This window comes from Vombatus ursinus, unplaced genomic scaffold, assembly GCF_900497805.2.
Source record: "Vombatus ursinus unplaced genomic scaffold, bare-nosed wombat genome assembly UNPS02014822.1, whole genome shotgun sequence".
NCBI lineage: Eukaryota > Metazoa > Chordata > Mammalia > Diprotodontia > Vombatidae > Vombatus > Vombatus ursinus.
In genome coordinates, this window is record NW_020954600.1 from 13,065,539 (window position 1) to 13,081,215 (window position 15,677).

The 15,677-nt window shown below is 43.6% G+C and overlaps 1 protein-coding gene across 3 annotated transcripts in view; it reads right to left on the reverse strand.

Annotated features, from left to right (window-relative positions):
• EHF (ETS homologous factor) overlaps positions 1-15,677 on the reverse strand; it is a 32,858-nt gene that overhangs the window by 1,671 nt on the left and 15,510 nt on the right. For all 3 annotated transcript variants that reach the window (XM_027837783.1, XM_027837782.1, XM_027837784.1), the window contains 3 exons: positions 14,284-14,352; positions 14,115-14,183; positions 2,888-2,947 (listed from right to left, as the gene is read on the reverse strand). In XM_027837783.1, coding sequence (XP_027693584.1) covers positions 2,888-2,947; positions 14,115-14,183; positions 14,284-14,352 — 198 coding nt within the window. The remainder of the gene's footprint in view (positions 1-2,887; positions 2,948-14,114; positions 14,184-14,283; positions 14,353-15,677) is intronic.

A 15,677-nucleotide genomic window follows, 5' to 3' on the forward strand; every position in this document is an offset into this window, starting at 1 on the left:
GGTTAAACTTGATGACCTCTGAGGTCCCTTTCAGTTTTGAAATTAGGTGATTCTATCTCCTTCAACACATGGGATATGTGCTTCAATTCAAGCCAACAAGCAATTATTAAGCACCTACTATGTACATGATACAGTGCAGGAAACCTTTCAATGTGTATATTAGTTGAGGACTGAAGAGTAGACTGGAGCCCTTCCCTGTTAAATTCATCAAGTCATTTCTACATTCCAGTTTATGCTTCAACTTCTTGTCCCCAGCTCCACGGCCGTGACCTCATACATCTATCAACATAGAAGACAATCTATGGAGCACCTACTCCATCTAAGTATCTCTTGCCTGAAGGTATAAGTATCTTCAGGAAAGAAGGAAGAGTGAAAGGGAGAGACAGACACAGACAGAGAAAGAGAAAAAGAAAGAAAGGAAGGAAGGAAGGAAATATTATTCCAGGAAAGAACCCCAACTCCATTAAAATATAAACTCCTTTAGGGAAGGAACTGTTTTGGCATTTCTTTACATCTCCAGTACTTAGCACTGCCCCTTAGCATGGTGCTTAATAAATTTGTTGATTTTCAGTAAATACTTAATAAATGATTGTTAACTGGCTAACTCTAGGTGCCCAGAAAAGTTTCACCTGCTGGACAACTAACTTCCTTTAAAAGCTATATGTCTAAATGTTTGGGAAAGAGTTAGTATTGATTAACTAAAGGAAATGACCAGGAAGAGAAAAGCCAGCTGGCCCCAAAATGTCACCCACAAAAGGGGAGAACCTTTCACCTTTCCCAATAAGTGCTTTTTTTGTTTTGTTTTGTTTTTAATTGAGAGTAGCCAGGGCAGTTAGGTGGCATAGTGGATAGAGCACAGACCCCGGAGTCAGGAGGACCTGAGTTCAATTATGACCTCAGACACTTAATTGCTGTGTGAACCTCCCTGGGCAAGTCAACCCCAATTGCCTAAAAAAAAAAAAATGAGGGTAGTCAGAGAGGGCAACATTAGTCTACAAATAAATTCTATTCTTGATCACTCAGCAGGTGACCAAAAGGGCATTTCATCCCAGCTCCTCAGCTCCAACCCAAGAGCAATACGTTATATTTCTACAGAGTTTTAGGGCAGTACAGTAGGGAGCATGCGTTATAGAAAGTCAAAGAAAGTCAGATTCTAGCTCTCCTTTTTACTATTTATACTAAATCTATAATCCTAAGTCACGTCACCTCTCTGGGTCTCAGTTTCCTCCAAGCTCCCCCCAGCCAACTCTAAACCTATGATCTGTTGATCCATTATCTCATTTACTACTCAGAACAAACTCAGGTCAATGGTAATGGAAATATCATTATCCTCATTTCACAGATGAGGAAACTGAGGTTCAAGGGGGTAAAGCAACTTACCCAAGGTCACACAGTCAATAAGTGGCAAAGTCACTGCTAAGTATTAAAGATTGGGTTTGTAAATATGACTGAACCAGTCATGTCTGATTCTTCGTGGCCCCATTTGGGGTTTTCTTGGCAGAGATGCTGGGGTGGTTTGCCATTTCCTTCTCCAGCTCATCTTACACATGAGGAAACTGAGGCAAAAAGGGTTAAGTGACTTGTCCAGGGTCCCACAGCTAGCAAGTGTCTGAGGTCAAATTTGAACTCAGGTCTTTCTGACTCCAAGCTCAACACTTTATCCACTGAGCCACCTCACTGCCCTACCTCCTGTTTTAGTATATGAATAAAAGTTGGGGGTGGGAGGGCATGGAGAAGGGGAATTGGAAAAGTGATGGCAGAAACCAGTCTGATGTGATGTGAAAATAAGCTCTAGATTGGAAATCAAAAGACTTGAGTTCAAATCTTGTCTCTGTTATTTACTATCTGTATTATTTGGGGGAAATCATCTAATAGCTGTTTTTGAGAATTTGAAGGACCGTGCCACAGATGGGAGATTCAACTTCTTTGGCAATTAGAATGCTCCATGAGGTTGCTTTGGGAGGTAGAGGGCTCCTCCTTACTAGAGGCTTGCCAAGAATGTTGAAGAAAGGATTCTTTTGACCATGGGTTGAACTGGACAGCCCCTGAGGTCCCTAAAAGCCTCCAAAACTCTGTGATTGCATTTAGTGGGGGCTCAGTCTCCTCCTCTGTGAAATGAGATAATTAGCACCCCCCAGTGAGGTCATCCTGTAAACCTATGCCTAGCTTCTCTTGAGCAATAGAGTGCTTTCTTTGCTCTCCAATAAGAATGTCTCTATCTACCTACCTATCCATTCATCCTGCCATCATTCCACCTGTTTCATTCATTCAATGAACATTGATTAGTGCCTACCATGTACAATTCAAGGGAGAGATTTAAAAAAAAAAATTCAGCTAATCAATCACCAAACATTTATAGTATTTCCTATGTGCTGGGCACCATGTATACAAATACAAAAATGAAATCATCTTTACCTTCAAAGTGTTTATATTCTACTAATCTAAACTAAAACCGTTTCAGTCTAGAAGGCGGCTAAGCCAAACCCAGATAAGTGTGACATACAATATTCTGTGATTATGTGCCTTAGAGCGGTGAGGAACAGAGGATCTCATGAGGCCAGAAAGGGATGTTAACCAAGCTCAGGCATCAGAATAGGCTTCACATATGTCAGGGGCATCTGAATTGGGCTTTAGAAAACAGGTAGAGATTCAGTCAATGAAAGGGGAAGGGAAGACACAGAAATGAGAGCAAGAAAAGGCAAGGAGGTCTCAAAGACAGGTCTATTAAGGGAATAGAGAGTGGTCCATTTGGATAAAGGCATGTTGTACATAGATCCATGGAGGGAGAAAGGACTGGGAAGGTTGGGTGATGCCAGCCGCTAGAGAGTCTCGGAGGCTAGTCAGAGGAAGCTGGCCTTGGCTCCACGGTCACAAGGCGACCACTTACTATGTTTTTTGGGGTGAGATTTGGCGGGATGCTCCTGCTCCTTCTTCAGATCGGGTGAATCTACTCAGGACGAACAGAGAAAAGATGCTCATGTGACATACTCTGCACCATTCTTTTTCACTTTAATAATACAAAAATATAAATGCCAGTTATAAAGAGACACCTTTCAAACCGGGTCAGATCCTTTCTTCTGCTTTTTTTTTTTCTTTTGGCATGCAAAGTTATATTTTAATCAGCCTGACAAAGGAACCATTGATGGGATTTGAGTGACTGCAGAAACATATAGATTAGTTTAACAAAGAAATGACTCACTGTGGGCCCTGTGCCTGTCACCAAGGGGGGAAAATGACCCAGGCACAGCTGAGGCACAGCTGAAATCGAGTTAAAACTGTAAAATTGAGAGGCAGAATTGGAGGTATCCTATGTGCTGTCTGTGAGACTTTATATTATGGGGATATTTAGGAAGACTGTACAAAGAATGAGTATAATAACTACCTCAATGCTGAACTCCGCCCCCTCCCAACCCATTTTCCTTAGAGCACTACCTCAAATAAAATATAATCCCCAAGCCGGCCCTATCAAGAAAAGTGGTACAGAGGAATGACTGTTAAGATTTGGAGTCAGAGCAGCTGCTACTCAACAGCTGTGTGACCTTGAACAAGTCTCTTCAAGTCTCTGGTTCTCGGTTGCCTCTTTCTGAAATGACAGGACTGTACTAGATGCCTCTGAGGTCCCTTCTTCTCTAAATCTATGACCTTGTGATGTTACAGACTTTCCTTCTACAGTCTCTCAGGAGGGCAGTCCAATGACGGTCATCGACTACTTGCCGGATTTCATTCTCCTGAAACCAAGAGTCCAGCCCTATCCCATTAAGGGACTATAAGGGTATTGGGCTTCAGACAGAAACTGGACTTAAGCATTCTGGGCCGCCTCTCTCAGATGGATCAGTCTACGTGATTGAGCTTCTCTCTTCACAAGGCTTTTAGTGGTTCCCACAAGGGGCCCGTGCAAACTACCTGAGTCGGATGTGAAGGGGTGAAAATTTGTCAAGACGTTATACTAATCACTCTTATTTGTACACCTCTATATCTATATCATCTCATTTGCTCCTCACAACCACTATGAGAGGTCAGTCAGCGCTAGGACTGATTCTATTTTGTTTTCCAGTCTGATCCCATTTTATAGGTACCAATACCGAAGCTCAATAAGGTTATTACTCACCCAGGGTCACATAGCAGCTAATAAGAATCCAAGGAAGAGTCCAAACTGTAGTGTTCCTGGTCCCTATTCTAGCTCTGCCTTTCTGCTGAATCCAGTCCTCCACTAATGTGCTACCCACACGTCTCTTCAAAGCATTGAAGGGGCCATGCCAACCTGAAGGACCACAAATTCAAGTGGGTCCTGACACGGCGAGTCCATCATCAGAGGACCAACCAAGTTAAGGTGAGAGGGTCAGCCAGCTGCCGAGTCATTTTCTGGACCACAGCAACTCAAGGAGAACCACGGCTTGGGCCATAAGACAGTGACCTTGGCCTCCTTGCTGCTCCCCACATCTCCAGACTGTGGGCGTTTGCACTGGCTGTTCTCCACGCTGGAATGCTCTTCCTGTTCACCTCGGCCTGACTGGAATCCCAGCTAAAATCCCACCTTCTACCAGAAACCTTCCGCCCCGCCCCAGCTTAAAGCTAATGTCTTCCCCTTCTGTTGTATCCTTCCAATTTTTCCTGTGTGTGTCTTGTACATAATTGGCTCCCCCGCTGGACTGTGAGCTCCTGGAGAGGAGAGATCGTCTTTTGTTTCATTTGGGTTTTGTCCTTTTTTTCTTTTTTCCGGGGTATCTCCATTACTTAACACAGTGCTTGGCTCACGGTAGGGACTTAATAAAAGCCTGTAGGTTTGACATGATGTATCCAGTCTATGATTTGGGTGACTGAAGGAATTCTAGCCAGATAGAAACCTGGCTTTTTTGAAATATAAGCAAAAGTAGGCACAGCTAGATGGTGCAGTAGATAGAGCACCGGCCCTGGAGTCAGGAGAAACTGAGTTCAAATCCAGCCTCAGATACGTAACGCTTACTAGCTGTGTGACCCTGGGCAAGTCACTTAACGCCCCCCCCCAAAAAAGAAACATAAGCAAAAATCATAAGATCAACATTTAGAGCTAGCAGTGACCATCCAGTCAAATCCTGTCATTTTACATGTAGGTGGAATAAATGCTTGGTAATTGAAAAAAAATTAATTTTTAAAAAAATATACATTTGTGTAGATGGGCAAGATGGGAATTGTCTTCCTCGATGATCTATGTTTCTTATAGTGATTTTCTTTTTCTTTTCCAAGGGGGTGGGGGTAGATGGGGAAAGAAAATAAGTATGTGACCAATGAAAAAAGTAGTTTAATGCAGGTAGGTGGTGCAGTGGTTAGAGCACCGGGCCTGGAGTCAGGAAGATCTGAGTTAAAATCTGAACTCAGATACTTACTAGATGTGTGACCCTACGCAAGTCACTTAACCCTTATTTACCTCAGTTCCTCATCTGCAAAATAGGGACACTCTGGAGAAGGAAATAGAAAACCACTCCAGTATTTTTGCCAAGAAAAGTCCACAGGGTCACATAGAGTCAGATACAACTGAACAACAGAATGGGGATAATAATAGCGCCTACCTCCCAGGGCTGTTGTAAGGATGAAATGAGATAACACATGTAAAGTAGGGTTTAAACGTGTGTCTCCTGACTGCAAACTCTCTCTCCCTCACTAAGCCATCTGGCTCCTCCCAACCAAATGAGGCCCACACAACTCCCTCTCCTTCCTTCCCCTCCATGATGAGTTGGATTCTCTTGAAGATACAAAAGTTAATTAATTCCCAGGAAAACCAAAGAGCCCTCCATCACCCTCTCTGCTGGCCAGGAGGCAGCAGGGCGAGGGAGATTGCAACATCCCTCACAGCAGGATGTGATAATGTCGCAACTGCCTTGGCACTGCCCTATTGACACAGAGTGATACATCATGGTGACAGGTCAATGCCGCTCCTTAGACAAAGAGATGTCATTACCCAGAGAGCAGTGTGTGGTAACAGAAGCTTTCTAATGGCGCCCAGGAGAGATGCCCTGAAAGCCTTTCAGAGATAGGGTTGGGCTCGGGGGAGATACTTCTCCCCTCAATGGCCCACACATTCCACCGTCTCTGTGTAAAGGCTGCAAGGTTTGGGGGTTAGCCTGAATCAGTAAAAGATGAGTTCAAATACAGCCTCCAATGCCTACTAGCTATATGACCCCAGGTGAGTCCCAGGAAGCTCTTGGAAACTTAGTTCTCGGGGCAGCTAGGTGGCGCAGTGGATAGAGCACCAGCCCAGGAGTCAGGAGGACCTGAGTTCAAATCTGACCTCAGACACATAACACTCCCTAGCTGTATGACCCTGGGCAAGTCACTTAACCCCATTGCCTAGCCAAAAAAAAAAAAAAAAAAAAAAAAACAAACCCTCAGTTCTCTCCTCAGTAAAATGGGGAAAATGGAATCTATAGTGTCTTCCTGTAGTCATGAGAACATCCACACAAATCTCTTTCTAAACCATCAAGTACTACATAAATGTCAGTTACTTAAAGTAATGGTACAGACCACAGGGGCAAAGTTTTTTTTGACTTTGTCTGCCCCTCTTTCCTAAGGTTTAATGTTCATAGGACCCAGGTTCAAAACCCTACTCTGATGCTTACTACCTTTGAGACCATGGACAAGAGACTTGTGCCTCAGTTTCGTCATCTATAAAAAGAAAGGATTGACAAAGAGATCAAAGAAAGAGGAAAAGGACCCATATGTACAAAAATATAGCAGCTCTTTTTGTGGTACCAAAGAACTAGAAATAAGGGGGAGGAGGTATTACTCATTAGTTGGGAAATATCTGAACAAGTTCTGATATATAAATGGGATAGAATACTATTATACCGTAAGAAATGATGAAAGAGACCATTTCAGAGAAAACTGAGGAGACGTGTATGAACTGATACAGAATTAAGCAAATAGAACCAGGAGAACAATTTATATAATAACAACATCATAAAGACAAACAACTTTGGAAGAGAGGAACTCTGATCAACACAATGACCAACCAGAATTCCAGTATGTCGATGATAAAGCATGCTACCCATCTCCAGAGGTGATGGACTCAGAGTACCACAGAAGACATTTTTTTTGACATGTCCCCTGCATGAGTGTTCTGCCTGACCACATCCATTTGTTACAAGAGTTTTATTTTTCTTCCCCCTTCTGACAATTTTATCTTGGTGGGGAAGGAAAGAAAATGGATTTTTGTTAGTTAAAAATTAAGTTTAATTAAAAAAGTAAAGGGAGTTGAATTAAAAAAATGAAGGTCTCCCAGGTTCTTTCCAGCTTATGACCTCTGACCCTCTGATTTTGTCCCCTGGTCTTCCTAACACAGGGCCCCTCCATCTCTAGAATCCCAGCAGCCCTGCCGAGGGTTTTACAATGCAAGTGTTAGAACATGACTTCAACTCCACTGCCTGGCTCACAGCAGAGATTAGGGGTATTTGCATATGATTCAGCTGTGAGCAATTTCTTTACGGGATATACAAATTTCAGTGTTATAAGAGGCTGCAACGCCCTAGCTTTAGGCCCAACAAGCCAGTGGATAAACACATCAAGCCAGAGTTGGCATGACAGGGCCCCTTGACTATCAAGCTCATCAAGAATACTGGCAAAGCTGTTATGAAAATGGGCAGATGTCAGAGAAATCAAAACAAACTCAACTTCCCCCACCTCCACTTATCAGAGAGGGCATCAGTTTAAGCCGAGCTCCGCCTTAGCTCTGCTGGTTCATTGTCCTCTATATAGAAAGGTCCTCAATCACAGGGCTTTTTATGAAGCCTTGAGATTCAAGAATGGAACCCACCGGTAATGACAAAATAGTGGGACGGCTCTTGTCCGGTCTAGCTGTGGCTAGAGGCCGGCCACTCCCACTCGAGCCCCCATCGGTCAATTGGGGAAGTGTAGTGGGATAGTGAGGCAACATGACACAATGGATGGAACATTACCCTTGAAGTCAAGCAAAATCCCACTTCCCTTATTAGCTTTGCTCCCCTCAGCCAGTCACTTAGCCTTTCCAAGACTGTTTTTTTTTTTCCTCTATAAAATGAAGGTGTTGGCCTGGATAATTTCTGAGGTCCCTTCTGGCTCTGAAATTCTCAAATTAGATAATATCTGTAAAGTGCTTAGCTGAGCACCTGGCACACAGTAGGTGCTTAATAAATGTTTGTTCCTTTCCCCATTCTCTAAATCTATGATCCTAGACATAGTCATAGAATTACAGATTTAGGGCTAGAAAGAAAGGACCTATCTCAGAGATCATCCAGGTTCATCCCCTCTCTTGTTGACTTCTAATTTATCCTGCATATAGATTGTTTGTACATAGCTGTTTGCACGTTGTCTTAGACTGTGAGCTTCTTGAGGGCAAGAACTGTCTTTTAGCTTTCTTTGTGTTCCCATAGCTTAGTACATTGCTTGACACGTAATAGACACATAACAAATATTTGTTGACTGACTGCTCTTTAATTGTGCTGGACAGATCTAGTCTAGAACTGCTAATGAGGTTCTTCCCCTAGACACCTCCGCTAAGACCACTAGAAAATAGTTAGTGTTTACATGGAGGTTTAAGACTTGCAAAGATAGGGGCAGCTAGGTGGCACAGCGGATAGAGCACCGGCCCTGGAGTCAGGAGGACCTGAGTTCAAATGTGACCTCAAATACTTACTAGCTGTGTGACCCTAGGCAAGTCACTTAACCCTAATTGCCTCAAAAAAAAAAGAAGATTTGCAAAGATACATTTAAAAATTAAATTTAAAAACATTTTTTAAAAAGGTAAATTTTTTTGAGGCAATTGAGGTTAACTGACTTGCCCAGGGTCACACTGTTAGTAAGTGTCAAGTGTTTGGTCTGAGGCCGGATTTGAACTCAGGTCCTCCTGACTTCAGGGCCAGTGCTCTATCCACTTAGCCACCTAGCTGCCCCCAAAAAGGTAAAACTTAAAAAATACTTAAAAATACCACTTGATCCTCACAACAATCCTGGGAGGAAGATGCTATTATTATCCCCATTTTATAGATGAGGAAACTGAGGCAGATAGCAGTTAAGTGATTTGCTTGGGGTCACACAACTAGGAAGTATCTGAACTCAGGTCTTTTTGACTCCAGGTCAGGGCTCTAACCACTGTATAAAATTAGACGCCTTCCCCTCACCAAAAAAGCTTTTTTCCTTCATTGTCTAAAGCAGACAGGGAGCCAAGATTTCCTATCCCCATTTTCTAGTTTGGAATAAAAGCCAGGCTTAGCAAAGCCAAGTTCCCCAGGCTCGGGGTACCAGGACCGTGCCCTTAGCTCCGACCAGATGGAATCGTCTCTAACGTTGAGCCATTGATTGGTTCAGACTCATTTCTCCTCAGTTCCTGACTCCTTCCAAAGAAGCCCATTAGGGAGGCGGCGTTAGCTAAGAAGCCTTCTGGAAAGAAATATGAACGGGGCTCCCTCAGGCCGGGTCCTGGGCTGTGAAAGTCACAGCCCAGTCTGGGTGTGGCTTCATTTTCAGAGTGTCAGAGCTGGGAAGGGCCTCAGAGATCATCTCACAGGAAACTCCTAGGCAAAGTGACTGACTCCAAGAGACCCAGCCCAGATCCAACGTCTTAATCCCAGGGCTCTTTCCATTGCACCACACTCCCCTCAGCATAGGCACGGGGCAATTCCTTATACTCCGTCCAGACTGGCCAACAAATTCCAATCTCTTTTGAGTCTCTACTCATTCGCTCAGGAAGCATTTACTGATTGACCACCCCGTGCAAGGCACCGGTGGGCTAAAAAGAGTCATACATAAGTCATATATAAGACATAAACAAGTCCTGATGCCTGGAAACATTAATATTGGTTCCCACTCTTGATTCATGCTTATCCTACATTATACCCCTTCCCACATTCTACAGGGCAGCCACACTGGCTTTCTTACTGTTCTTCACATATAACACTCCATCCCTCATCTCCACACCTTTTCATTGGCTATTTCCCGTGCGTGGTATTCATTCCCTCCTCTCCCAGAATCCCAGTTTCCCTCAAAACTACTCAAATGCCATCCTCTGCATGAAGCCTTTCCTGGTTTTCAAGCTAGTATGCTCCCCACCCCCCACCTCCTCCCCCTAAAATTACCTTGTATTTATTTTGTAAATATTCTATGTACATGGCATCTCCCCCGATAGAAAGTCAGTTCCTTGAGGGCAGGGATTGCTTCATTTTGGTCTTTGTAACCCCAGTGCCTAGCACAGTGCCTTAACAATTGCATGTTGAGAGGCTGATGCAAGGGACAGCCTTGGGGGTACACCTTCCACGAAACGCAGATTCCTCTAACATCCTTGCTGCAAAGAATGAGACCTGGGGCAGAGCCAAGACCTCTGATTCCCCACCCACTAGTTTTTCCACCCCAGTACCCCAGCTGTGACTTTGGAAAGCTTATCTAAAGACATTACCTGGGAAAAGTCCTGGCAGAGATTGCATGAGAATTAAACCCTGTACATTAACCTGGCACCAATGCATTTCTTTGCTCTATTACCACCTTTGGGTCTCTCTGGAAGTAGGAGGGGAATTGGGACAGTCACTTCGTGGTCTTCTTATACTGAAACACACCCTCCTCACCTGGCATTCAAGGCCTTCCCCAGTCTCATCCCAACCTCTCTCTAAAGCCTGATTTTATTATGTCTTCTTCCTATAGTCTGCTATTGGGTCAAACTGGACTCCAAATATTCCATCTCTAGTCTCCCAGCCTGTGTATTGGCTGACCCCATACCTGAAATGCCCTCCCTCCTAACCTCCACCTCCCAGAATCTCTGGCTTCCTTTAATACCAAAACAATAATTACAACAGCAACAGTATCGCATTATAAGCACTTTAAAGCTTACAAAGTACTTGACCTATAATATCTCAACCGATCCTCACAACAAACCTGTGAGGTAGGTGCTATTCTGGTGAGGAAACTGAGGCTAAATGTAATTGAGGGGGGCAGCTAGATGGAGCAGTGGATAAGAGCACCGGCTCTGAAGTCAGAAGGACCTGAGTTCAAATCTGTCCTCAGACCAAATACTTGACATTTACTAGCTGTGTGACCCTGGGCAAGTCACTTAACCCCAATTGCCTTAAAAAAAGAAAAAAAAGAAAAAAAAAACAACTCTAGGGGGCAGCTAGGTGGTGCAGTGGATGGAGTGCCAGCCCTGAAGTCAAGAGGACCTGAGTTCAAATCCGGCCTCAGACCAACACTTGACACTTACTAGCTGTGTGACCCTGGGCAAGTTACTTAACCCCAATTGCCTAAAAAAAACTTAAAAAAAAAAATAAATGTAATTGAGGGTAATGTGACCAGGGTCACACATTAAATGTCTGAAGCAAGATTTAAACCCAGCTCTTCCAGTGCCAAATCACACTGCTTCCCAAGGCTTAGTTTCTGCAGGAAAGGAGGCCTTTTTGGGTCCCCCACCTGAATAGAAATCCCATTTTAGATACTTATTGGCTGGGTAAGTTACTATGCAACAACAACAAGAACAACAAAAAAATCCAAGAACCGCTTGGTGCCTCAGTTTCCCCATCTGTAAAATATGTTGCTAGCCCCTTTCCCTCTCAAGATTACCTTCTACCTATTCTGTATATATCTTTTTTTTTTTTTTTTAGTTTCCCCAATTAGAATGCAAGCCCTTTGAAGGCAAGGAATATTTCACTTTTTTTTCTTTGTATCCTCAAACTGGTATATAGTAAGTGCTTAACAAATGCTTGTTGAAAAAAATTGAATTAAAAAACACTTAGTGGCTTATCGATTGATTTTCTGCCTCAATGCCCTTGACTAAAATGTACTCCTTCCTCCTCTGCTTTTCAGAATCCTCCTCTCTCTCTCCTTCCTCCAGGCAGCCCTCCCAGATTTCCCTAGCTGAATGACCCCTCATTCCTCCCACAAATATTTCTAGAGCCATTTGGTCTGATCACTTTGCTGGCCGCCATCACTGCCCACCTTGGACACTACTTATCTGTGTACGTATCTGATCGAGCCCAACACCCTGAGAAGGTAGTCCTAGTGACTTGAAAGCAAAGACCAGTTAATTTTCATCTCTGCACCCCCAGTGCCTAGTGCAGTCTTGCACAAAATGGGCCCTTAATAAACTTTGCTGAATGGAAATTGAATGAAATACCCCAAGTCGGATTCATTAGGAGGGAATCATAGATTCACAGATGGGGCAGCTAATTTGGCTAACTTTCATTCTCATTCCTTTGGTCTGAGCAAGCCTCGTGCCCCTGAGAACAAACACACAAGTAAGCACGTGGCTTAAGGGACTAAGGTCAGGCTATCTGTTTAATCTCTCCAGTTTGCCTAGACAAAGACCCATAATGGCACACAGCGGTGCTGGGTGGCATCCCAAGGAGGGCAAGCAGAACCAGCAGACATCCTGAGCCCGTACCATGAAGATCAGCAGGGAGGATTTGGAGATGGGGAATGGATAAAAGACAAGACAGAGAAGGCACCCAGTGAAGGTAGAAAGGTCTTTACGTGTTTGGTGGGCTGACGTCTATTCAGAAGAGGGGCCAGACTAGTCTTGCTCGGCCCCAGAGAAGAAAGAAATGGATGATACAGGGAAATGGGAGCTCTCTCTAGCCGTAAAATGGGATGCCTTGAAAAGGAACATCCCCTCTATGGCTGAGGGGCTTTAAATAGAGGCAGGATGAGATGATGTATTATCAGAAAGGCTGAAAGGGTCATAGATTTAGAGCTGAAAGCATTGAGTCCAAATATCTTATTTTACAGATGGGGAAACTGAGGCCCTGAGAGTTTTGTTTGGTTGGTTTTTTTTGGGGGGGTGGGTTGCTGTTTTTGTTGCTGTTGCATAGTAATTTACCCAGCTAATAAGTGTCTAAAATGGGATTTCTATTCAAGTGTGGGTAAGACTAAATGACCTTTGAAATCTCTTTAAATTCTGAGATTCTATGATTCTGTGGTAGGTTCTACAAGTCAATGCACATCCATGTGTTAAGACTAACCCCTCTCCCCACTACCGAGCATTTTTTCATTTGGTACCCACCCACATAGCTGATAGATCTGGGGACTTACGGACATATGTTAAGTTAGGTGGTCCAGTGTCCAGAAGTAAGAAAAGATTGGGCTCAAATCTGGCTTTAGACACTCCCTAGCAATGTGACCCTGGACAAGTCACTTAAATCTCTGTTTGCCTCAGTTTCCATATCTGTAAAATGAAGATAAGAATAGTGCCTACCTCTGAGGATTCTTGTAAGGATACATGAGGATACAGACAATTATTATGAATTGCAAAGCTGTTAGCACAGTGCCTGGCACATAGCAAGCACTATATAAATGTAAGCTATTAATATCAGCAACACACTGTGCTCAGCACTACTGCATTATAAGCACCTTTGGTAATGACTAATAAGGCATCGGGGCTGGCTCTGAAAGTAGGCAGAGTTGGCAGCCACCCCTGTTGGGGTGATTCCAAGAGTTGATACAAAACTATTATGCCCCTCACCTACAATACAAATACCTTGCTTATAACTGAAATTCCACAAGCTGAGATTCAATCCTTTGGCTTAAGGCATTCACACACTCAAAGAATGTTAAGCCTGAAAGGGCCTTTCGAGGCCACCTCATCCAATCTCCTCGTTTTATGGGGAGGTGAAGGGTGGGGGAAGGGATCAAGGTCCCATGGGTAAGTTGTGAAACTGGAACTGGAACCCAAGGTCTGTGACTCCAAACCCTAGTATTCATTCCACTATGGCAGGCAGGCTTCCCTACACTTTGATTCTCCCTAAAATGCAGACGTTGAGACATTACATTCAATGTTGCCCTAATTTATACTTTGCTTTTATGAAATTCTTTGCTGCAAGCAGCAGATTTTGCTCAGAACAGATATGGGGGGGGGGGGGGGGAGGAGAGCATAATGACAATGGAGACCAGCTAGCGTAGGGAGAAGGACAAAGAAAGGAGAGGTCAACTCACAAGACTAACAAATCCATTAGAATTCACCTGCTCTGAATATTAGAGATCTCTTTTGAAATAACTGCCCTTCCCCAAGTCATGTGGGAGCCAATTCCATAAGGAAAACTACATCGAGAGTGAGACCTGGCATGCCAGTCATTCTTAAGAAGCAAAGGGAATCAGAGCGTTTGACTCAGAGATGTAATTGATTATCTTACCAATTGGGAGGTGGCCAGTGGTTGTCATGGAGATCTGAGCTCGGCAGAAGGTTTTGCTGTCCACCATTTCTAAATCAAAGAAAGACAACAGGAAGTTTAGAAGCTGCCCCCTTTCAAAATGGCATTGTGGGTAATTTGAAAATGACTCGAATGGTAGGATGGTAGTTACCTACTGTGCTACCATAGTTGGCATCATATAAAAAATTATCTTCTTTCCAAGTGGTCATGATGGAAGGATCTGAAAGGAAAAAGAAAAAGGGGGGAATTCGGGGGGGCAAGAAAAAAACTTTTGTGAAGTCACCAGCTTTGTGACTTTTGAGATCATAATGCTTTCCCCTGGCCACCAATCCTCTCTATGTTTTGTCTCCATCGTTAGAACATAAGCTCCTTGAGGGCAGGACTGCCTGTCTTTTTGTATTCATATCACTAGCACCTAACACAGTGCTCAATACATAAGGATAGGGACTGGATTATTGATTATAGGGAATGCCCAGATGAGAGAACTGGCCTCTCTGTCAATGTAGATTGCCACCATCTCTGAAACATACTATCTTAGAGAATTGTCTAGAACTCGGTAAGTGACTTGGCCAGAGTCATACAAGCCCCATCGGTATCAAAAACAGGACTTGAACCCAGGTCTTGCTGGCTCCAGGACCAAATTTCTATGCCACGTGCCACGGTGCCTTTCACATCATAATTACTTAATAAGTGTTTTTTGTTCATTTCATTCATTCAAGTATCTCCTGACCAGCTTCCCAGCACACCACACTCTATCCTCTTCTGAGCATAAATAATTATTATTATAGTTTCACGTGAGGGTGGGGAGAGGGTGTAAGGGTAACTTTTCCAGGACAAATTTGTATAATTAATGAGTAGTGGTCTTTACAAAATGATATGTTTTCTTGTAATTGCATTGCACTCATTCTGAGTCCGTTGATCCTCAGCCAGTCTGCTGACATCTCTGAGTGTTTCCAGTTAGCTTCAGGGGTATCAGGATTTTTTTCAAAATGAAACTAATCTTAATCCCTTTTAATTAAAAAAAAAAGTGAATCCACCTACGCTATGCAGCATTTTAAGGAAGAGAAGAGTTTGTGAAAGCAAATAAAAATATTGGGGGCTGAGTGTATCAGTCCTAGAAAGAGCTGGGACGTCCTTTTCCCATACAGCGGATTTGGGGCCTGAGAGGTACCGCTTCTCAGCTCTGAATGTCCCTTTAAATTTCTGAATCAAAGATAAACTCCCCTTCAGCACCCAAAGTGAAGCCTCACCCCATAGCATCCCCCCAACTCCTGGCTGGCCTCCAAAAAGAAACTTCCCCTTCCAGTCGTTGGAGCTCCATTAATGCCAGCGACTAATTAGGATGATATCTTAATGTATTTATTTTCCTGGCTTTAGAAATATGAAAAGACCTCTCCCATGAGCCCCCACCACCCCATGTTAAAGAATATTTATATTGTTCCCAAATGGAAAGCCTACACCTGCCAGAAGAATTAGCCTGGTGAGATGGGAAGAGAGCTGAGTTTCGACTCTGAAGACCTGGATTTGAATCCCAACTGTCCATGT